The following is a 25181-nucleotide window of genomic DNA, read 5'->3' on the forward strand; positions in this document are numbered from 1 at the left end:
GGAAATGAAAGACACAAGGCCTGAGTTGAAATGGGGAAATCTCCGCGACGAGCGCCCCCTAGTGGAGTCGCCCCTTTTTATGGAAGTGCAACAGTCAACAACAAAAATAAAGTATGCTCAAAAATAAAAACAATAAAAAATAGTGAGGCGTTCAATGGGTTGATGATTATTGTTATTAATAAATCATATTTTTTTATTGATTATTACCAGTAGTGGGGAAAATAGTAGGGGAAGGTACCCCTGTTATTTTGTAAATATTTGAAATACTTACAATACATTTAACTCTTACAATACATACTAACTGAGCATGTCTTCGTATCCATACAAATGAAAGGTAGTTACAATAACCTTTCAACAAAATATATTTATGTGTTGATGACACTGGTTGGTTTCTGATATTATTCCTATCTGTACTATTATTACTTATTAACAAACGTTAAATTTCACATTAATAAAATCACCATTTAAAGTTGAAAAAAAATAACTTTAAATGGAAATCCCTACTGATCAAACAGATTCTCAGCCAAGATCATTAGAAAATATCAATATTGACACCTCTGTAGGTACAGTTCAACGTGTTGGCCGCTGGAGATCGCTGTTACATTTATCACACGTAGACGTGGGCATTGCGCCGAACTTTAATTGAGGTGAGTACTATAAATTATAAAATGTAAAACGGATGGATTATGTTGATCTGGAATGTAGTCTACTACAAAAACGTCACATGTGTTATCTTGGTGTGTTTATAAAAAAACAATGACGTGCACAGTGGTCCATTTGTCGTCAGGCAGTGTGGCAGCCTACCTGGTTTCCGGAAGAGCAACTGGTTGGAGTTGGATGGATAAGGAAGAGAACGTCGCCTCAGTAGTTTAGTTCTCTTTACCGAAAGTCTCAGGTTGTTTCCATACTGTCAAAATGCCGCTATTCGCGCAAAATCCGTTTGACCAAGATGTGGGTAAGTGATCCATCTCTTGATTCTTCGGGGTTTCCCCAGAGAAGGGCCGTGGTCCAACTAGCTCCGGAGTTAGCATGCCTCTGACCACTCGCGATATATCGTGACATTGTGACCACAACAACACAAACAGTCATCGTTATTGTTATTGGTTTGTGTTCCAGTCTGATACGTGTAGCACTTGGTTCAACGCCTGGTTAATAAGACACATAGGGAGGCTTGCCAACCACTTACAAACGCATAGTTTGACAATGACACATCTTTTGCTGGGTGAACAAAACAAAGCTAATTATGTGGAGCAGATCATGTTTGCTGTCAGGACACAGTTACATTTTCATGGTGAAGAACATTGTTCACGTAATATAACGTGTATGGTATACAACTATAATACGACATAGTACGCACCGCAGTACGTAGTATCCTAGTGCACTTTATTGTAGTAGTCAGGTGTGGCCGTCCAGCCATCATCAGATTGTCCCATATCCCCTATCTTGATTCAACGTGTAACATTTCCCCGTTAAAACAGTTTATCAGTCCCCGTAATAGCATTGTGCTTTGCATTCGAAAAAAGTCTACTTGTAATTATGCAAATAATGGCGAGTCAGTAATGTCCGTTGTCTCTTTAAATGGTCAACCCAGGATGCTATTGTATGCCCAGTCACACTTTTACTCAATTTTAGCAATATGTTTCGTTTTCATCATACACAAGACAATAAGTACCGTATATTACATGTGGGGTTAACTATTTCTAAATCAACGTATGGGATATGGGCTCTTGGAGATCAAGCTGAAAGACATCGTGCTCATTTAGTTTATCAGCCAATTATATGTACTACATTTTTTTAACACTAGCATAGTCAATCAATACGTCTAAAAAATTGCCTATATGTTTCCCATGTGGGATTCATTTACAGAAAAGGCAACACATGAAAACAACACAGCAGATGACTGGGCTGTCATCATGGACATATGCGATAGGGTTGGAACGACACCCAATGGGTAAGCTGTGACATAGCACTCCCTTTTTAATAACCACAGCCTTGTTTGCTCGCAACCACCAAACAATCTAATGCTGTCCCTGCCAAAAAGTCCAGATGGTTTTGTTTAATTTATGGGGTTAAAAAAGGGCCTCTATTTCATGGTGTTTGTCTTCTTTTTCAGCGCAAAAGACTGCCTCAGATCAATTATGAAAAGAGTCAACCACAAGGTGCCTCATGTTGCCATGCAGGCCCTCACGGTGAGTTTGACGTGGTTAAAGAACATACCAACGTTTTCATACCATAACCTTCAGACATAGTATATGAACCTTGTCGTGGCCAAGCAATCATACCCCTGCTAAAACCCTGTTGTGATTGCTGCCGTCATTGTATTCCTGGTGATACATGTACACTTTGTCATATTCAGTTTCAACACTTTTCTTTAGAATGTCAGGTATTTGGTGTGAGTCACAGTCAGATGAAAGCATGTGACACACTATGTCTAGTAGGATAGGCACTGAGTCATGTGGTCTTTTAGTTTGTCACATTACTTCTCTTTTATGGAGATGAAGGGTAATTAATTAATTGGTTGGCATCTGTTACCACTAGTGTCATTAACTGAATACTATCAATGCAATCCTTATAATGCAACAACCCCTGACTAAATCCAAATGCAGTTAACAATTACTGCCCCATGGTCAAGTAACGTGTATATATATATATATCTTTATTTGCAGTTGCTGGGGGCCTGCGTGGCAAATAGTGGAAAAATATTCCACTTGGAAATCTGCTCAAGAGAATTCACCAGCGAAGCACGGACTGTGCTGAGTAGGGTATGAAGTATTAAAAAACAACAACATAAGATCATGTATAAATAAAAAAAATCCATTTTTATGTTGCTTAGAAATTTTCTTCAACAGTGTGTGTTTTTTCTCGATCTTTCCTGCAGGCTAACCCAAAGGTGTGCGAGAAACTCAAGGCTCTGATGGCAGATTGGGCTGAGGCCTTCCAGAAGGACCCCCAGCTCAGCCTTATGAGCGCCACCATAAAGACCTTGAAGGAGGAAGGCGTGGGCTTCCCTGCTGCAGGCTCACAGGTACACACGCACACGTACCTGGGACCAGTGGAGTGAATTCCCACACATTCCTCTTCCGTTTCCTGGATTGCTAAGCAATATCGATCTCGAAGAGTTTCTGGGATTCAGGGGTTTATATTAAAGAAGCATTCTGACGTCTGCTTGTGTTTGTGTTAATTTATCAGCCCACCAATCAGTCGCTCTTATATTCTCCCATACACTTTATTTTGTGTCATCCTGATCACCGGCCACAGATGTCGAACTGTGTCAGTGTAGGGTGCCTGTTGACAGTAAAGTGATGGGGCTCCAGAAATCTCTCCCTCTCTTTTTGTTTTTCAAGGAAGAGCTTTACTGGAATATCTTGCATTTTTCCCATGATTCCCGTGTATGCCTGTATAAGTAGAGAGAACAGGATGGCCTCTGTTGATGGCCAACTAGCAGAGATGATGTCACTCTCTGGCCTTCGTTTCATAACTTTGTCACTCAGTGTTGTGTAACAAATGCCTTGTGTTTGTATGTGTTAAGGGCTGTCAAGGACTGCTTTTTCAGCGACTGAACTACATTTGCTGTTACTGTTTCTTTCTTGTTAAACATTATTGTGGTAATTGGTTATTTATTTATGTGGGGGCTTTTGAAAAATAAGGCGCATAATTTTTATCATTGACTGGAAATCTTTTTATGAACCAGTTTTGTAAACCAGTTAGGTTTCTAAAATGGGATTAAAATGGCCCATTGTCTGTGTTTGCCGTTTATCAAAGATGAAACTGATAGGGCCATTATTATTCTTAACATCTCAACCTCAACAAAACGTGCAAATCTAACAAAACTGTGCTGACTGGGTTTGAGGACCAAAATAATTCAGCTGTTAGAAATGTCACAAGAAATTAGATTTTCACCTAAATTCTTTCAAATTTTCTCTTAAGACATTTTATATATATATATATACCTAAATACAACAGTCAAAAGGCTGCTTAAGCCCATACAACCTGCCTCCATTCTGGTAACCACATCATAGCATCCTCTACGGGGGGCATGGCATTCGCTGCCAGTGTGTAACTCACCTGCTTATCTTAATCCTCTTTACACCTCCTATTGGTCGGCCTTCTCCACAGGGGTCCAGTGCAAAGGTCAGCACACCTGCAGTGAGCAAACCGTGTGATGACGACGACCTGGCTAAAGGTAAGGCGAGGATGCAGCAGCAGCAGCCTGCAGTGTTAGCTGTAGCAACAGACCCTCTCCATATCATTGAGAACAGATGGTTAAAACATCTAGCAGCTATTACGTTGCATATGTGAAATGTAATAAATAGGCAAACAATGGTCAGCATTTATGTCGTTTCTCACTTTGGTCTTTGTGTGAACTTAAGCTGTACCTTGTAGGTCAGATATGATGATAAGATGAAACCTTATCAATACTGTGAGGGAAATGCGAAATATTGAATAGAAGATTATAAACAATGTTTACCAATCCCTCTCTTGCAAAGCCATGATATCTACCTTCTTTACTACAAATGGGAACAACAGTGTTTCAGACATTTATTAAGAAAAATAATTAAGGGGCAAAGAAAATGAAAAGCAGAAACTTTTGCGGCTGTGTCTTTACAATTAATAAAAAATGCATTCAATTATTAATAACACAACACACAACACACAAACACAAACACACACACACACACTGAGTCACCTCTTCCGCTCACCTTTCCAGCGATCGAGCTCTCGCTGCAGGAGCAGAAGACTGACGCCCGGCCCCTGGCAGCCGACTCCGCCCTCCCCGGCGCCACCAACGGCGCCGCCCCGCGGGAGGTCCGGAAGGTGCGTGCGCTCTACGACTTTGAGGCGGCCGAGGACAACGAGCTGACCTTCATCACCGGCGAGCTCATCCTGGTTCTGGACGACAGGTAGGGGGACACCCCTCCCATGAACCCGACACCATCACCTCAGAACCCCGAGATGGGCAACGGGCCGTGTACGACAGACCCACATGTAGGGTCTGACCGGTTCGAGGGAGGAGGGTTTGCAAAGGATTTCCGCAATGCAGCCTAACCCACATTCAGTATAAGAAAAGGGGAAATCAATACAGCCGGTGGAAACAATGCATTCATGAAGAACTGTTTGGTAACATTTTAAGCACCTCTCTCTCTTTTTCTCTCGGCATCGTGACTGAACGTGCCCCCAGCGACCCAAACTGGTGGAAGGGAGAGAACCACAGAGGAATGGGACTCTTTCCCTCCAACTTTGTCACCAACAACCTGAATGCAGAGCCGGAGCCCGGTAGGTCTTCGCCAGAAAGCGACCTCCTTTCAGCCACGGGGAAGCGGGCCAAACGCAGTGCAGCCGGGGCCCTCAAACTAGGACAAATTAGTGACGCCAGCCAGCGCGCTCACACATCCTCCCCTTTCTCCTTTGCAGTGGCGTATGTGGAGAAGGCAGCCACCCCCGAGGAGACCAGCCTTGAAGCCAGAGTGGAGCCAGAGCCGGTCTTCATCGACGAGGTACCCTCCCCCAGACGCCACAGAGCCTAGAGGGTTGGATTTCAGTGTTTCTGAATTTTAAAAAGCTTCCCTCAGTTAATTTGCTGCTGAGCATTAAGCTCTGGTCATACTCCAGTCGTTCACATTAGTGTGGAGCAGCTCTAACGATCCTGAACAACAAAGCCATTACCATCAAAACGGTTTTCTGAGGCCATTTGTTTATTATGGCTTGGGGGCTTTCTCTCGGCCTCGCTCTCTCTGTGATTCTCACTTTGTCTTGGTGACTCGGACTGTGTCTCTCTCTTGGTCTCTTGCTTTCTCTTAGTCCCTATTTCTATGTCTCTCCCTCACTCTGTCTCCTGGTCTCTCTCTCACTCTCTCTCTGGGTCGCTCTCTCCCCCTCCCTCTTGGTCTCTCTCACTCTCTCTCTTGGTCTCTCTCTCCCTCTTTGTCTCGCTCTCTCTCACTCTCTCTCTGGGTCTCCCTCTCCAGGGAAAGATGGACCAGACGCTGTCCCTGCTGCAGAACACAGACCCAGCCGACGGCTCCCCTGATGGCAATGAGCTGATCCAACTTGAGGGTAGGAGAAGTTGCCCCCTACCCCACCTCTCTATCCCATTCTTGCTTCATTCAGGATTTAATCCATCTCTCTTTTTTTTAACAGGTGCGTGCGAGCAGATGAACCCCATGATCGACGATCAACTAGAAGAGATTGACAGGTATGTGTCGCCACCGGTCCCTAGATGCCCCACAGAGGGATGTTATGCCTCCAACTAGACCTTGTGTTGCCCTCTCCCTCCTGCCTCCGCACCTGAGATACAAGCATGGGCATGCTGTTTGGAAATAATCATTTCAGTGATGTGGTCTTGGTCTGTATTTATAGTTTGCCTTTACTTTGCTGCATTGGATTGCAAACGTCGGACGATGAAAGCATAAGAGCGCACGCTCCATTATTTATGAATGAAATAGGACAGCCCTTTTTAAGGCACCGTATTGGTAGAAGTCCTAACCAAAACGATCTCTTTAACTGTCTGGTAAAAGTGGCGTGGTCTTTATGAACTTAAGAAAAGCCGGCGGAGGAACCAAAACAAAACACTCATTCCGTTTCTGCTCTCTCCGCAGGAAACACTCTGAGCTGTCGGAGCTGAACGTGAAGGTACTGGAGGCTCTGGAGCTTTACAACACGCTGATGAACGAGGCCCCCTTCTACTCCACCTACAGCAAGATGCAGGCCCCAGCCGGCTACCCCGCCCCCGCCATGGCCATGCAGGTGGGACCGAAACACATGTCTCAGCACCCACATCCAAAGACTCTCTCCCCCCTTTATAAAGATTTGCCCTCTGATACTAATTCTGCAGGTCGTTATTTTAGAAGGAAATTCAACCCTGGTCTCAATGGAAAAATATTCATGCAAAAGTTCCTATATGTATGTTTTGCGTATTATGATAAGATAATGAACACAACAAAAAATGAAGGCTGGAAGGACACTTCCTTGAGATTTTTGTGTTTTGTGGAAAGAAGATGACATAACCGAATGTGACCCTGACCATCAGGTGCTACTAGCAGTCGGCCGTGTTACTGAGGCCGGTTATCATTCCCTTTTACATCCCCTAAGACATGACCCATTGACCCGGCCATTGATTTAAGCCGTTGTTTTGTGTGCGCTAATACCCTAAGTGTTGACGTGCAGAAACGACATGGCGAGCTCGGGATGGGGGTGGGGTCGTTTACTGGGACACTAAGTTTAACGTCGCCCCCTTCCAACGGGATCTTTTCTGCAAGTCTCGCGCAAATGACTAGCCTACTCTAACCCCGTTCCCCTTCCTCTCTCTCTTTCCTTTGTTTGCGTGCTCTCTCTCTCCCACCCTCTCCCTCCCTCTCTCTCCCCGACCCTCTCCCTCCCTACCTCCCTCCCTCCTCTGGTCGAGTCCCTTTTGGATTGTGTTGTCAGTGCTGTTTTGCTCGGCAATGATGTCATTGTGTCTCCTCAGAGACATAGGTTGACAGCCGCTGCCTTGCCGGCCGGTCGGTCCCACAGCACCCAGCTCGCTGCTGCTGCCTCTCCCTGATTCATTTACCCTTCACAACAGCCTATTTTCAGTCTTTAACCTAGCGCTGCGAAAACCGAAGGGCTTCGGTTCCACACAGAGAAACTCGAGGACACCGGCTCCTCACAGATGGTCGTGTTCTCTGTTGTTTTGAATTCATTTCCCGAGCACACATTTGCTTTTGGAGCGCAGCGGCCATGCTGTCTTGCACGTCACGGCATGGTTTCTGTTGAATTGTCGCATTATGCCGTCTGCCCCGTCGCATTGAAGAAACTATTTGAGAATAGTGGTGTAAGAAGTCTCTCAACCCCCTGCTCCTCTCCCCCCCCCGGCCTCTCTTGGGGTTGTGCAGGGTTATCCGGGCCAGCCAGGTGTCACCTACATGGCTCCAGGGGTCCCTCAGGGTCCGCCGGCCCCCCAGAACTACAGCCTGCCCAGCGACCAGCCCGGACCCCTTCACTCCATGCCCCCCAACACGCAACATGGGCAGTCCCCGTACATGAGGTAAAAGGTTCTCTTTTTAGATTCAAGTCATAAACCTGACGGTCCAATGAATGAATTAGCCTTGACTATGACATATGTTTATATATCTAGGTAATATTTTATTGCGATGGCTTTGAATGTTTTTATTATTTAGTTCTGCGTTTTCTTTTTTTTGTCTCATGGATTCATCAGATAGTGCATTTTTCATTAGTCTCTCGAGTCTCTCAGAGTCGGCCCAACCAATGGCGAGCGAGTTTATGAGTCACATGCTGTCTTACTTTCGGCTTATTGTGGATCCACCTTCTTCCCTGCAGCGCTGGGAACACTCCCTACATGAACCACACCCCCGGAGCGCCCTACATGGCCCAGATGGGCGGGGCCATGGACATGTCGGCCTATCAGAACGCCAACATGCCCCCGGGCTCCTACCCAATGACGGCTCCCTCCCACCAGGCGAAGCAGCAGCAGCAGCAACAGCAGCAGCAGCAGGCGGCGTTCTATCAGCAGCCCCTCCTGTAAAGCCAAACCTGCCTTCAGAGATCACCTGACCCAAATATATATATATATATATATATGTGTGTATCAAACGTTTCAATCGCTCGGAGTTTGTTTTTTTTTAATTTGGACTGTGTCTCGTAAAGAGTAAAACCAGTTATTTTAAAATTAGTTTTCTGTTTTTCCTCGATCGTTGCGCCTGAGTTTCTGGATGACACCGGACACCGTGCAGGTCTGAGCTGCACCCTTCTCCGAACTTTGCTTCATCACTTCACTAATCCTTCCTGCTGATGGTGGGGGTGGTGGTGGTGGTGATGATGATGATGATGATGATGATGATTGCGGCATGCGGTTACCCGGAACTACAATGTTTCTAGAATCTTCTGTGGGAACTCGACTCATCCTCTTTGCTGCGGAGCGATGGTTGTTTTATAATCCAAAGTACTGTGCTACTTCCACACAGCAAACCCTTCTTGAAATGAACCTCTGCACCTGTAAATTAAGTTAATCTTGCGGTAGGAGGAAAACGCCCACTTAAGTCCCTTCGGTTAGGTTTCAACCTATGTTTCACTTGTCTGCCCAGAGAGGAGACGATGCTACGCTTTTGGTTTTGAGAGCACTTTGTTGACCCTGATTCAATTAAAGCATGTGTTTGAGAGGGTGCCAGCCCATCCAGGTTGTACACTTGATAAGAGTTCCAAACCCAGAAATGAATACCTCGGGAAAAGCAGCACCCTCTATGGTGAAACATCGGTCCTGGAGGGAAATTTCTGGCTCAAGATAGGTAGAGGTAGATTTTGTTTGGTAACTATTTAAAAGCCAGGAGTTTTAATTCACCAGCGTTTGTCGATTTAGCTGTAACAGACATGCGTGAAGTCATTTATCTCTAATTTAACCACAGTTTTACAGTTGCTCAATGGACATGGAAGAGTCCTTATCTCTCTCGCTCTCTTTCTCTCTTTTATTTATATATCTCTGTGCCGTGAGGGAGTTTCCGAATGCTCATCCCGAAGACTGATGCATTTTTTTTGAACACTGATCCTTTTGCGCCACAACAGCCACCTAGTCCCTGAATCATCGTGATAATGAAGTTGTTGAGATAATGCTAGCATCTTAAACCCTCCTTTGTATGTCTTTCCAAGTAAGAAGTCTATTTATGATGATTAAGTCACATCCTGCTTGCCATCTTTATAAAGTTGGGTTTCTGTTCCCTTCAGTGCAACCCTTTTGAGTTCATGAAGCTTGGTTCTGGTTTTCCCATCATTTGAAGAGTTTATATGCAAGCTATTGGTATTGCTTCGCGTCTGTTCCATTCATGTTAACACTTGTAAATGACATCCCCTTGTACTTAATTTGTATATCTACTGGTACATTATAGGCAGTTATTTTGAGAATGTACAATAGTTATCTTTTTTTTCTCTTTGTAAAAGCCAGGCAAAGTGCAAGCAATTTGCATCATACTAACTTTAGTATAAATTGCTTGACGTTCATGATGTCTGTGTAGTTGAAATCTTAAGATTTGCAGTTTTCTTAATTTTTTTTGCTGGGTCCACATTTCTTGACTTGCCTGATGTTAAAAGCGTTGTATATTAGATGTAAGATATCTGGGTTTCTCCACATCAGCATTGCACCTTAACTTTGTAAACATTTCTGTACCACTGGATGCCTTGTTTTATGTAGAAATCAGAACATTACAGTCACAGACACAAAAACCTTTTTGGAAAAATGACTTCTGTATAGGAAGCTGCTGTATATCTAGAGTTGTAGATGCCTATATTTAATATATTCGGGGCAGGAAAATTCATTATCCATAATGTTTAAAGAACCTTTTGTAACACAGCAAACTAAACATCTTTGAAATATAAAAAAAGACCTGTGTTCAAATAGGTCTGTGTGGCCCTCTTTTGTATTTTGGTATAAATTACATTAGCCTAAAACACATGGTTAATAAAGGATGTCAAGCTTCATACGTGAGCATAATTTATCAAATACAAGGTTTTGTTTGTGTGGATGTTAACAGTAGGCCTAAAACTGGCTTGGATTGTGTGAGTAGTGTGTATAACTGCAGAGACGCTAACCTGTTCAGTGCTTGCATCAAGATCGAATGGAGAAAGACTTTGACCTACAGGCTGGGTACTCTCTCTACTCTCATAAAAAAACAAGCAATTGAATCAGAACTAATTTATGGTTTGGATCCATTTCCGGTATAATCATTATTTTGAAATAAAGCTTTCGGTTACATCTTCCCACTTCTCTGTCCCCACCTTCTGGGAGGCTGCCCGCCACGCGACCACTGAGTCGGCTCACCTGCTCTCCGTTACCCGGGAGACCGAGGATGGTTTATTCATGACGCCTTCACTCACGGTGGAAACACACACGTCACAGCTCCCCGTCGAGAGGCGACGATCGACGACCTGACAGCCGCTCAATCAGACCAGGATGAACAACACGGCCTGTTGACTTGAGATAGTGAATATGCTACTACCTTTGGAGGGCATTTGCTGAATAAACCGTCAGAGTTAAAATAGACTGATCTATTATGACCTAGGCCCGGATAAATATATATATATATATATATATATATTTTTTTTTGTTATGTCTTTTAATACCACAAGTAGTAGTCGTGGGCCTAGTAATGGCATTACCTGTATTAATGCATGCATTTATTTTAAAGAGACTGTAATATAGTAAAATGTTCAGCCACATCTGGATCAAGTAAAAATCAGAAATACACATTTTAGTTTCCCTAAGGTATGGTGCATGGTTTGGTGCATGTCACGGCGTATGAAAAGCCGAGCAAATGCCAAGAAAGGTCCAACCCAAAACGACTGGGTCGTGCTGGCGCAGTGAGGGGAAACAGCGTCCATCAATACAGCCGAGCGGGAGCGAGCTTGGAGCGCGTTCACGACATCTGTGTGGTGCTCGCGGCGGGTGACCTGCACGTCACAAACCGTACAGTCAGCGCTGCGCTCGTCAGTAGAAGTGAAGCTGCTGCCGCTGTCCCGTTTCAAATCATAACGCAACATCCCAGTCCTCTTTAGAGCGACCGGAGAGAGAACTCACAGCCACGGCCACGGTGTACACAGTATATCTCTGCAGAGGACAAGTGAAGCATCCCCCGCTGCCAAGCTGGAGCAAGCAGTCCACTGTCCGCCGCAGGGGCAGCAGCAGCAGTTCCAGTGGACCGGGACGGAGCGGCAGCCGCCCCCTTGGACCGATGAATTGGCCGAGATGTCCCGGCACATCTACACCCGTCAGGGCATCGCCGAGGGGCCCCAGAAACCCGTCTTCCAGGTGCGGAACGCTGTATGGATGAAAGGAGCAAATGTGACTAACAATTTAAGTTCAATTAGATTGCTTTATAGGTTTGAAAGGTACATTTGTTTTTCACATCGCCAAAACATAACATATAATGTCAATGCCATAACATTTAACAATTGAATCAATGTTGTTCTCTGCTTGACATTGACCTAGAAGTTTATTGTTTTCGAACCTTGTCACATTCGTATTGTTGTTTCACATTGAGTTTGTAATGGGGTTTATACAGTCATTTGCATAGGTAAAACATTATTGGAAAAGTCTGGATGGATTTTGGTGGCCCGTTCCTAATGACCCTATTAGATATAATTAATCAACGGGCAGCCCGGTCTATGCTATGTGTTAGAAACGAAATGGGCTGCTCAATTATTTACCGCCTTAGATGGAACTAGTCGTTTTTAAATAGAACGCATTTGACTGATCCGAGTGAGTTCTCTGCACAATTAATTATTGTAATTTTTTTTGTAACTCAGTCAATAATGCAGTAACAGCGTTGTTTATCAACCATTTCTTAATCGTTTTTTGCCAGACCAAGACTAGTGATGGCAAGAGATATTTTGGAAACAAACTAAGTATCACCCAACCATCTTCTAATCATCTACAATAAACACCATTAAAAAAGAAAGAAAAAGAAAATCCCTACCACAACACAGTTCTACACACAATACACCAAATAGGCACATGCGGGTAAAAATGGATCAAGACGGACCCCTCTAATCCTCGGAGGGATTTATTCCAGTCACAGCAGGGCATGCGGTCACGCCACGGCACTTTATCGCTGTTCAAACAGATTGACTTATCATAACGAGGTCATCGCAGAGTACCACAGGCGTGCTGGGAGCGAGCCGGCCTCCTCCATCCCTCGTCTATAGCTGGGCTTCAAGGGTGAAACCACAGGAAGTGTGTGTAGAGACTGCGTAGGCCTACTTGCCCATGATTAATGAGGCAAAACCTAGATTCGACCCCGTCCCAGATCACGAAAACAACCGCATCCTTGCTGTTTCTGTGTGACTCTTCTCTTGCTTTCGCAGAGCAGCGTTGGTTGACTGCGAATGTGTGATTCTGTTTTTCTTTGCTCCTTATTTCTCGTACCTCTGTCAGGCGAATAGGGGGACCTACTCCAGACGGAGCCGTCTGAAGAGGTCCGACGGCAGCACCACCTCCACCAGCTTCATCCTCAGACAGGTGAGATACCTGCGCCGCCGACGGCAGCCATCTTGAAAAGCTCCCATGTCTCCTCGCTGTTCCGTCGCCCTCCCGCTCAAACGAAACGCTGACAAGCCAGACCATGGGAGTCGACAGAGAGGTCAAGAGAAGTGGAGAAAGGGGATAGTGGGGGTAGTGGGGGTGGTGGCGGTGGTGTTGGAGGATTAAGCAGGGATTTGGGTTTTGTGAATTAAACTGAAGGAGGACTCGAAGACAAAAACAGAAGAGGACACGACCTTGGTGCCGCGATGCTAATGTAGGTACGGTGTCCCTGGTTGGAGGGGAAGTGTTTGGGAGTAAAATCAATCTACCCTTCATTCTCTAAGGGCATATCTGAGGATTAGGGTCAGGGAAGGGTTATAAAAGCACATAGAGATGTAGGGTCCTCTCTAACACTTAAGAGAGCAAAAAATCTGGAGTTGGATTAGCCACTGAAAAAAACATTAGGCTTATTTTCCATTTGTTATCACTAGAGGGCAGACGGTTGGTTGTACAAATTTAGCGTTATCTTCAATGATCCCCCAATCCCTTATCATCAGGGAGGGTCATTCAAGGTGAATCTCTAAACCCTGAATTACCCAGTCGTTAAGAACACACTGTAAAACTAACGAAACTGTGTCGTCTAGCATAGCTTCTTTTGACCATCGCTTGTACACCCTGGCCCTGCTGTTTATGAAGCCCACCGCCAGCTCATGTATAATTCATATCTGAGGGGTTAGAATAGCCTAGGCACAATATGCTTAATAGGACCCCCCTCCATCTCTGTCATCGCGCGCGCACACGAGACGCTCACGAGCACACACACACACATACATGAGCATGTACACACATGCACACATGTACACACACACATGCTCGCTCACACACACAGACACAAGTAGGCACCCACTATGGCACACATGCGCACTCACACCCCTTGCCTGTGTGCGATAGCACTTCAAATGGGCTTCCTTCCTGTGAATGGAGTGCCTATTCTGCGGCAGGGATTAGCAGTCTTGTGTGTGAGACCGTGAATGCTAACAAAGTTACCAAGGGAACTGTAGCCATGCCATCACAAGAGCTCTTGTTATCGCCTACCTTCTGTCCTTAACTAGTCTCTCCTCCATCTTACGCTCTCTCTCTCTCTCTCTCTCTCTCTCTCGCTCTCTCTCTCTTCTCATTGTCCTTTGTCACACCCCCCCCCCCCTCCCCCACCCTCTCTTTCATCACCACCCCCCTCAACACACTCCCCCCCCCACGTCATGGGTGACTAGAAGCACATTTTAACACACACTGTGGTTTTAATGTCGCAACCGAAAAAAATGAACCCATGGCTGTATGTGGTTAAACACATATGATGTCTGTTGTGTATATACTGTAAGTGTGTGTTTCTTGTGTGTGTGTGTGTGTGTGTGTGTGTGTGTGTCAGTGCGTGTGTGTGTCAGTGTGTGTGTGTGTGTGTGCGTGTGTGCGTATGTTTGTGAGAGCTGTCAAAAACTAGAATATTTGTGTGCTGTCAAGAACTAGAATATTTGGCCTCAATAATTCGCGTCCTAACAGGCTTCCTACTTTCCACATAATGTGGGGCAGTCCATTTCGTGGGGTGTTGGGGGTGTTGGGGGCGAGTGGTGGGTGGGTGGAGGTTGCCTCGCTCAAGATTCATTTGCAAGGGAGTGCACTTTCATAGGTTGCACAATTAATTGCACCCATGTATCTTGGAAAGCAATTGAAATAAAATGCATTAGTCTCAGAAAGGACTGGGGCTCGGCCTGAAGGCTTAGTAATGGTTCCCGGCGACGCACATAATGACCACGCAGACGCTTCGACGCAGTCGTGAACCTGTTTTGGTTCTGCGTCGGGTTTCAGTTAGCGCACCAATCACAGCCCTTGCTGCTGCGTCGCCTCGACCCAAGGTGAACATTTTTGGAAGGCGCACGTCAGGCCCTCGCGGTGGACGCAGGGAGGGTCCGCAAGGACGTAATGGGGCCGTAAAACCCCCTTGCGTTGCGTCGACGTGGAGCCATGACGGAGCCTTTATGGCGTGACAGGCAGGTCCCAGACGGGATGGAGGTCAGGGTAGGGTGGGATCCAGGGCTGTGCTCTGAGGCCGCCGTCGTCACGCTGTGTCTAAGCCACACAGCGTGTGTGTTCACCCCGCTGACTTTGTTTATTAAGTACTGAGACCGGGGACTCGGGTGCAGTAGGCGGGAGGGGGATTTTTATGAAATGATAATTGTGGTTTTAATGAGGATTCAAGGAACAGAGCAGAAGTGAAAGAAAGAGTAACTTGTGGGGGCACGCTTTCACATTTCTATGGTAACAGCCCCGGTACCGAGAGAGGGGCCGTGAAAACCCGGTTGATTGGCAGTCCGCTAACAAGCACCAGGAAGGTGTTCAGGGTAGGGTGGGATCCAGGGCTGTGCTCTGAGGCCGCCGTCGTCACGCTGTGTCTAAGCAACACAGCGTGTGTGTTCACCCCGCTGACTTTGTTTATTAAGTACTGAGAACGGGGACTCTGCGCAGTAGGGGGGAGGGGGATTTTTATGAAATGATAATTGTGGTTTTAATGAGGATTCAAGGAACAGAGGAGAAGTGAAAGAAAGATTAACTTGTGGGGGCACGCTTTCACATTTCTATGGTAACAGCCCCGGTAGTGAGCGAGGGGCCGTGAAAACCTGGTTGATTGGTAAGCAGCAAGAAGGTGTTAATTGCGAATACTAAGATGAGTGATATATGCATGTTATCCCTCTGCGATAGATTATTGCTTTACCAAAATAGTTTAATCTTGGCCGCACAGTACATTAGCCATGACTGGAACCTCTTCATTATCCACAGTACAAATGGCAAAGAAAGCTGTTTTATGTTCACAACGGACGCACCAATAAGAACACTGATGTAAGATATCAATCCAACACCAGGATGATACAGGGAATGAGTGATGCAAAGATTAGATATTAAATTGGAAAATTCAGACATTAAATAAAATGAGATTTCTATCTACACATGGAGTCTAATGTCTGTAATGGCTAAACTATTCGGTCTGTACTCTATTCCAATGAACCCAAACCGCCTTATGACTGATTAGTCTATATTGTTCATAATATCCGGTTTCTACTGTAGTGACCAGGAATGTGGAAGGAAGAGAGGTCGTCTTTTCTCCGGGCTGATTGAATCAGAGAATAATGGGATGGGTTGAGCTTGACAAACCGTAAAAGCCAGAGTCAGCATGACCTCATTGTTGCACCATCAGAACAGAAGATAAACAATAGGGAAAAGGGAAGAGAAAATTTGAGTCTGTCTGCCTGAATGTGTGTGTATAAGTATGTGTGTTTGTGCTTGTGTGTGTGTTTCTCTCCAGGTGAGAATAATGATAGCCCAAGGACTTTGAGAAAGCATGTGTTTTATTTTATTCAGATCTGACTGCTCAGACCATGAATAACTTGTCCAAGGATAACCTCACCAACGCAACAGTACATAAACATTAACAGACAAGAGATTATGCAAGACAACCCATGAAGCAAGGACTTCACTGTCTTATCAAGCAACACTGACAAAGCTTTGAATTTCAAGTAATTTCTCAGTATATTCTGTGCTTTGGTCAAGGGCAGAGCTGAGTCGTATGCACGATCTCATCATGCAGATTGATGAACAGACGGACAGAAAAAGTGCAGAAGAAACCAAAGAGAGACTGAAACGCAGTCTCAGAAAACACGATTTTAGCGAATCAAGATGGGTCTGCATGTGTAGCTCAATCACTTGCCGCGACACCTGCAGACAGATGTTTGCTGCTCTCGCTTGATTAGTGAATGACCAAATGTGTCAAAATGACCCCTGACCTCTGTCCTTCCTTCTGAGTGATCGGAGGAATTGGAGGTCTGGCAGATGTTGGCCTTCAGGAATAAATCCACCAATGAAGCCTACAAATCTGCCTACATCCTATACATACGCCTCCGTTCGTCGTCTGTAATACATCCAATAATAACATGAATACAGGAACGCCGGAGCCCACAACAGCAATATTAATGAAAAACCATACCAGTGTACCACAAGTATTACTGATCAGCAGTACTATCAATATTACTGTTTCCAAAGCTGGAGTACCAGCAGATCAAAGGAGAAGGAGGTAAAACGGACTAAGTGAGGAGGAACTTCCAGGGCGCGGTGGGAACGTAGCTGGGGCTTAGCCTCTCTGTCCTCTCTCATCCCACTGTCCTGGCAGTCGGCACCGACAAAGACCAAGAACAAAGGCCTGGCCGGAGGATGACCTCATCCGTGGTTCTTTTAACAGATCCCCCGCTGGAGGCTTCAGGTCATCACCTGGGTGTGCCGGGAGGACCCGATTAGAAGGACGGTTGTGATTGGCTAGAGGATGAAACGGGGAACCGGAGAGGGGCGTGGACACTGGTGATCTGTTGTATGGCAAGGCGGTCGCAGAGCTGAGCAGCACTCACTGAATGACTTGTTGCTGCACTCTAGACTTTAAAGTTGTTCTTTTGGAGGAATTGTCCAACCAGTGTGTTGGCAGTGCCAAGTTTATCGATATGGTGTTTCAGATAAAACACTCGATATTACATCATTTTTTGCATTATATCAGATTCTGGACTGTGGATAGTAAAGTTTCTGTGTGCAGCGTTCAGATGTAATACTCCACTGGCTTGCTTGGTCAATAATTGCCTACTAAAGGGAGAAATCGGAAATCCTTAAGCTGAGAAAGAACTAAATGTCAGAAAATCTCCAGTGTGTCCCGAGATTTCTTATGAGCAAAACCCAAAGACCCCTTTTCACATATTCATGTCAGACTTAATTTTATATAGTCTGACATGAAAGTGGGAACTGTTGTGAATTTGGTAGGGCTCTATGTAGGCAGTAGTGTTTCTTGCTTTTTCCTTTTTTTTTTTCTGTTTCTTTTTTTATGCTGTCATATGTAGCCAGACTAGTGTCTGAGAGTTTGAGGAAAATCGCCCACTGCTGTCAAAGGCTAGTGTGGTGAAGCAGACGGCCCAATATCAATACATGCCGATCATTAACAGCAGGTTGTCATCCCGTACTTAAGCTGAACACCAGAGGGCACTGCTGCACCACGCTGTCTGTCTTGTGGAAAACGAACCGCAATTGTTATCTGTGAACGTTATTTCAACAAACTAGTAACGTGATTAACATTACTTAATTTGCTTTTCATTTTCTTTATTTTGGCCCGTTATTTTACCTCTTGGTTATTTTTATTTTATTTTTGTCAGAAGATTAATTGTTGTTTTATCTTGCCCCATTGCTGTTGTCCTTACTTATCATTTCGATCATCACCATAGAAGGCAAGGCTTCTAAGGTAAATTATATGACTGTAGTGCATGGGAAAACATTTCAACATACAATCCAACAATAATGCAGTAATTCCTGTCTAAACAACCTAATCTTTTATCTGCTCTATTGACCTATAGCATGTGTGGTCATATAACAAATCTGTAGACATTATCTGGATCAAAGCTTCCCTTAACATCACCTATTTTAGCTTTACAAACCCTTTATTCGAATGTTCCCCCATTACGGATGTTCTGTGGAAAACATAGAGTAAATTGAGACACATGAAGTCATTTAAAAGCAGGTAAAGCTCATGCATGTTTCTCAATGACGTTAACCAATATACTATCCTGTGTATAATAACACTGTTCTACAGAACGAGGCCCTACAACAGTTATACTTGACGAAGCGCAGACCTCCATCTGATGGTGTGATCCCTCAAACGGCTGAGTATTCAAATGCCCGTGAGGCAGATGGGCTTTCCTTGTTCCGGCCCACATGTGTGTTGGGTTAAGGTTTGATCACACAATCCCCGGAGGTTGTAACTGAGCCAGGGGTGAATTGCGCCATCCGGCCATCGGGCGACGCCCCCTATTGGATGTATCATCGCTCAGTCGCCCACCTGTGACAGGATGCTGAGTGGTGGAAATGTATGACAGAATGAACACAGACACACAGAAACACAAACACAGAAATGCACACACAGAAACACACACACATACACACACACACACACACAGAAACGCACACACGTACACACACACACACACACACACACACATACACAGAAACACAAGCAGCACACAGAAACACACACACACAGAAACACAAACAAAAACGCACACACAGAAACACACACACATACACACACACACATACACACACACACACACACACAGAAACACACACACATACACACGTACACACACGCACACACGCACACACACACACACACACACACACATACACAGAAACACAAGCAGCACACACAAACACGCACACACAGAAACACAAGCAGCACACACACACACACACACACACACACACACAAACACACAACTGTAAACACAAATTAAATTGAGGAAGAAAATTAAGTCGGGACACCTCTCCCTCGCCCTTCCTCTCTCTCTCTCGTGCTCTCTTCGCTTGTGTCATCGCCTCTGTCTTATTCACACAGCCAGCGGAGGCTGCTTACTGGAGCACGGGCTCGGCCAATCAGAGAGCAGCGTCCCTCCTCTGTCATCAGCCAGGGCTGGAGAGAGGAGGGAAGGGAGGAGGGACTGGCTCCCAGTGCTGTGTGCTTGGAAGGCAGATAAAATGCCAGGTCTGTTCAGCCTCTGGAGACAAGCAGGCTGCCTCATAATGGGAAGCAATACTCGCAAGGCTTCCTAGGCAATAATATACAATTTGCCTCCAGGAAATAATTCAGGGCTCCATCTATTTTTTTTTGGGGTATCATTTATTTTGTTTGCTTGCTGCTTCTGCTGCTGGTTTCCCGCTCATCACCTGGCACCAGTCGAGTGTTCCTGTGGGCTCTTGTGCTTTGCTGCCGTCTTCCCTTCTTGTGGATGGTAGAGGGGAGAGGGCTGCCGTCCCCCCTTGCCTGATTGCCTCCACGAGCCCGCACAGAGCACCCCGGCTGGCTCCCTCCCTCTCCATCTGTGGAAAGCGGCCCGTCGCTGATCGCCCGAGACGCCCCCTGGACTAGTGCTGCTCCATGTACGACTAGTGCTCCTCCATGTACGATAACTTGTACCTGCATGGATTTGAAGACTCCGAGGCGGTGAGTGCAGGCGAAGGACGCTCAGGGCGCGCGTGTGTGGCTCGGTGTGTGTGCGCGTGTGTGTTTTGTGGTGTTGTGTCGGTTGAGTGTGCTTTGGCGTCCCTCCCGCTTGCGGTCCGCAGGGCGCTGCCACGCTGGCTTAGAGCGGAAAGTGGAGAGGATGGATGATGCATCCTGGGGGCTGTGTGGGGAGACAGGGCGGTGGGCACCACCGTTGCCCGCCGTAGGCACATTCCAACGGTCTGCTGGTGAAGGGGAAGGAGGGAAAGCCGGGAGGGAGACGAGTGATGGGAGGAAGAGGGAGAGAGGGGGAAGAGAGAGAGAGAGATACTTGCATCTATCGCACTCTTTCGCTCTCTCTCTCTCTCTCTCTCTCTCTCTCTCTCTCTCTCTTTATGTGTGGCTCTCTATGTATCTATCTACCTCCCTCTATATGTCTCTCTGTCTCTTTCTCTTTCTCCCTCTCTCTCAAGCCTGAGGAATGCCTCCTCCTCCAGTCTCAGTGAGCATCAGTGATCTGGACAGGCGCTGTTCCACCATCTCCATCCCACCGAGGAGTGAATGCATCTGCACATCGCTCCCCATCGCTCTTGCTTCATGCCTACAGCGCGCCTCCTTTCAATATCCACCTCACTTCCTTCAGCCAGTCTGTTCATCTAGCCGTCTACCTCCCTTCCATCTATCTGTCTGTCTGTCTCTCTCTCTATCACTCTATTTCACTAGTCTTCAACGTGTCAATGTGTCTCATTAAGGGCCATACCTCGTGCAAAGGCTAACCGTGTAAGCAAACTCACAGCATTGCAAGGGGCAGTCAGTGACAGAGGCCTAGGCATTAGGCAACCGTCCATAGCACCATGCATTCCAATGCGATTGTCACACAGATTGTCATTTTGTTTAAAAAAAAACACCTCACCTCTTCTGTTTTGAATTTCTCATTCACACACCGGAGCTCGTACCCGCAGTCACACACAACCGCACGTCCTTAGATCCATTCTGACACAACTGCTGTGTGGATTCACGGAGGTGGATGGGACTGAGGTGGAGTATTCCGTGGTTCAGCATCGGGGAGAGAAACGCTTACCTAGGCTGTAAAAGGCAGCGGTGGCTGCGATGAGAGATACTGCATGGATGTGAGGCGGTGGTGGTGGAGCTGAGGACCTGGTAGAGGGTGTGGGTGATGGTAGATTTTCAGTGAGCCGCGAGCTAACACGAACCCTCCATCCCCCTTCATTAGCCCCTCTGGGAAATGCTAATGGAGGGGGGAGCGGGATGATCCTATGTATACCATGTAAGCAAGAATGCATGTCCTCTTCCTCTTAATCATCATTCTATTTCTATGATGAATCTATAACTGTAACTGGCTGTCAACTTGCATGGGCTGGTGTAATTGTGTTCGATCTTACACGCCCGTATCCGTTGGCCCGTGTTTCTGCTGATTATTGTATTTTTCAAATCCATCCAATAGGTGAAATTCACTTTCAAATCAATCTCTCTTCCTTTCTTAATTTCCCGCTTCTGAAACGTGTATTCTTTCTGGAGAATCCTATATCACAGTAAATATCTTCAAAATAACAAAAATAGTTGGCAATCCCGCCACCACAGTCCATTATCTTGGCTTCCACTCTACTGAGGCCGTAGTCTTTTGGGCCAAGTCTCTTTTGGGACCGCTTGTTTGGGCTGGAGCAGAGTGGAGGCGTGAAGGTTGCTGGTGAGTTACCACAATTCCTCAGCCTGTCTCAGCCTGTCTTCGTCATGTGTGGTTCACCACATTTTTATTGTTGTTTTTTGTCTACTTAACCGTTAGTTTGGGATATCAAAAAACTATTGAAGCTAGACCAATGACGCTGTAAACACATAAACGATAAATATCCCAGCAGGTCCTTCATCAATGAGCCCAACAGAAGCAACCGTAATGGAACGTCCGACAGACACTCTCAGAATACACTACTGCCTCTTGAGCATCCGATCTGGCTGCTGGCCAGGCAGCGTAGTGAGGGATGAGGAAGTGCTGTGTGTGTGTTTGTGTGTGTGTGTGTGTGTGTGTGTGTGTGTGTGTGTGTCTGGATGGGGGGGGTGTCATAGTAAGACTTTGCTGATAACGCTTGAGTGTGGCTGGATGGACTCATGTCTGGTCACTTGAAACTCCTGGATAATTGACTCACTATCTACCCGTTCATTGTGTGTGTGTGTGTGTGTGTGTGTGTGTGTTTGTGTGTGTGTGTGTGTATGTGTGTTTGTGTATGTGCAAGTGTGCTGTACGTGTCTGGGCATGCGTGTGTGTGTTTGCATGTGTGTGTGTGTGTTTGTGTGTGTGTGTGTCTGAAAAAAAAAAAACCGGATGATCAACTATGTTTTATTGTGAGCTGTTTTGTTGTTCAGCTCCTGCACACACACACAAGCAAACACACACACACACACACACACACACACACACACACACACACACACACACACACACACACACACACATGCAAACACACACACGCATGCCCAGACACGTACAACACACTTGCACATACACAAACACACATACACACACACACACAATGGTAGTGATAGATTTTATTTGTAACAAGGCAGTAAATAACAGTTCTTTGTATCAAAGCCTCCCAGACCTCTCGATCGATCGTTACCAGAGGAGAGGATATAGGATAGGCCATCCTATTCCTCCTATTGTACTCCTCCTGCATTCCTTGCCTTCCTATTCCTCCTGGCGTCGTCTCCTACTCCCTTCCAACTTCCCCTGCCTAATGCCTCCTGCTTTACTCCTCCTCCCTTCCTTCTCCTCCTCCTATTTGACTCCTCTTGCTTTCCTTCTCCTCCTCCCTTCCTACTCCTCCTATTTCCCTCCTCCTCCATTCCTTCTTATCCTCCTTCCTTCCTGTTCCTCCTATTTGACTCATCTTGCTTTCCTTCTCCTCCTCCCTTCCTGTTCCTCCTATTTGACTCCTCCTCCAACTTCGCTCCTCCCGCCTTCGTACTCCTCCCGATACGCCTGCTGTCGTCTCCTGGTGTCCAGCTTTATCGAGACATTAATTCCCTAATATTCATGCCAACATGTACACATTTGAGACATGATTCTTTCAGGCCATGTGTAATGTGCGTTGGTTTTCGTCCAGCTTTTAAAGTAGCTTTTACAGCAGTCTCTAACGTGAAGGAATTTGGTGAATATCCATCCATGCCTCGTGTACACGGTTAATGAAATGGAAAGGGTCAAAACGGATAGATCTACAAAGTAGCCACTTCTACATGAATCGTCAACGTGTCGTAGGCCCAGTTGTGCCGCTGCACGTTCATGCACATAATGTATTTACAACCCTAATGTGGTTTTCTTCTCCATGCAGCCCATTCATTTGAAGTGAACGCATGAACACAGTGAACCCAGCCGACCACTGCCGACCATGATTATTCACTGAAATGTTTTTTATCCGATTTTTTGTTCTGTGGCTCCCACATAAAAAGTGCCTGGAGCCTGGCTTCCGATGAAGGCCAAAACAATAGAAATGGAAGTATATATAGCCCATACCAAAACATCAAAATTATTAAGATTATGATTATTATTATTATGATTATTATTATTACATCAAGGAGACAAAAATAATTAAAAAAAAGGCATACCTCATGATAGAGTTGATTGGTTGTTCTTTATAGGGGTCTTGTTCTGTACAGAACGGCCCAAGCCACTCGGGATGGTAATGAGTCTGAACGTGTGGAGGAAGCTGTGACTAGAGCAGCATGGGGAACATACATCATGTCCCGGCTCTCTGCAGGCAGCCCTTTGGAAGCACATTGCCTCCCCTGTGTGCTTATACCTTTGGTGTGCCTGTGTGTGTATTTGTTGTGTGCGTGTGTTTTTGTCTGTGTATGTGTGTGTTCATTTGTGTGTCTGTACGTGTGTGTGTGTGGGTGTGTGTGTGTTCATGTGTGCGTTCATGTGTGTGTCTGTACGTGCGTGTGCGTTTGTGTGGTTGTGTGTGTGAGTGAGTGCATTCGCATGCATACATGCGCATGTTTGTATGTGAATCCTTCTCATCTCTGTATTGTTGAGGTAGAGATGTGTACAATTTGTGTGAAAACCGGTTACAACTTTGTCTCAGCATCGCTAATGCTGTCATCAGTAGCACTCTTAACATTCTTCTTATTAAACTGTTTAGCAAAAGCAGTGGAGAGCTCTGTCGTGTTTTACGGCAGATTTAATTTAGCCATTTCGGTAATCTGTTACGTATAGATGAGTTCCATATATAGAGCAGAGTCTGTATTTGTGTATGTGTGTTTGTACATATGTGTATGTTTGTTCTGTGTACACAAGCTTGTGTGTGTGTGTCTGTATGTGTGTGCGTGCTGAGGGAGAAAGGTAGGGAGAGATTTATATATAGATGGGCGGATGAAACTACTGAATGACTGAATACTAGGCAAATGAATATAGGCTAGAGTTAGACCACAGTGCTGTGTGTGTGTGTATGTGTGTGTGTGTGTGTTGTGTGTGTGTTGTGTGTGTGTTGTGTGTGTGTGTGTGTGTGTGTAGAGTACAGGAAGACAGAAGCTGACGGCGTCCACAGAGGCGACAGGCTGTGCCGTCATCTGTTAGGTAAACATTGGTGCCCAGGTCCTTCACGGCTGCTCCCGATTGGCTGAATCTGCAGCCCAGGCAGGGGGACAGGGACCAGCTGGCTGCCTGGCAAAATGGAGGCGTGACATGCTGGATTAGCCCTGGCGTGTGTGTGTGTGTGTGTGTGTGTGTGTGTGTGTGTGTGTGTGTGTGTGTGTGTGTGTGTGCACAGTCTAGAGTTACTGTACTTCCCAGCCTAGAGCGAGGATGCTACCACATAGTGTTCACAGAGGGCCGGTCGGTCGGGGGTCGAGTGACACATGGCCTCACACAACCACGGGGCCGGAGGAGAAGGGGGAGGGTGCGGAGGGTTTCATTTTACCCAATAAGACGAGTCGAACGTTTAATGTCTCACTAGGGATGGCAATGTCGACATTATCAATTCAAAGCCGCCAAGTGTAGCATCTCAACCAGCCAGTTAAAGTGGATAGAAAAAACTGTTATTCAGCTTTATTAATTCTGAAAGCCTAATGACTGGGAGGGGCTCCTTC

General features: G+C 45.9%; 2 protein-coding genes across 2 annotated transcripts in view; both read left to right on the forward strand.

The window, feature by feature from the left end:
• Positions 1–806: 806 nt before the first annotated feature.
• On the forward strand, positions 807–10503 carry stam2 (signal transducing adaptor molecule (SH3 domain and ITAM motif) 2). The gene is made up of 14 exons (XM_079733458.1): positions 807–955; positions 1867–1951; positions 2114–2189; positions 2667–2762; positions 2879–3025; positions 4117–4183; positions 4709–4901; positions 5180–5274; positions 5413–5495; positions 5967–6054; positions 6139–6193; positions 6597–6744; positions 7875–8026; positions 8320–10503. The coding sequence occupies exons 1-14, from the start codon at positions 916–918 to the stop codon at positions 8522–8524; spliced, it is 1530 nt and encodes a 509-aa protein (XP_079589584.1). The 5' UTR covers positions 807–915; the 3' UTR covers positions 8525–10503.
• Positions 10504–19648: 9145 nt separating this feature from the next.
• Positions 19649–25181, forward strand: part of cacnb4a (calcium channel, voltage-dependent, beta 4a subunit) — a 20331-nt gene continuing 14798 nt past the window's right edge. Inside the window, exon 1 of the mRNA XM_079731567.1 lies at positions 19649–20081. Coding sequence (XP_079587693.1) covers positions 20037–20081 — 45 coding nt within the window. The 5' untranslated portion in view covers positions 19649–20036. The remainder of the gene's footprint in view (positions 20082–25181) is intronic.

Source organism: Pollachius pollachius, assembly GCF_949987615.1.
Source record: "Pollachius pollachius genome assembly, chromosome: 3".
In the NCBI taxonomy this organism is placed as follows: domain Eukaryota; kingdom Metazoa; phylum Chordata; class Actinopteri; order Gadiformes; family Gadidae; genus Pollachius; species Pollachius pollachius.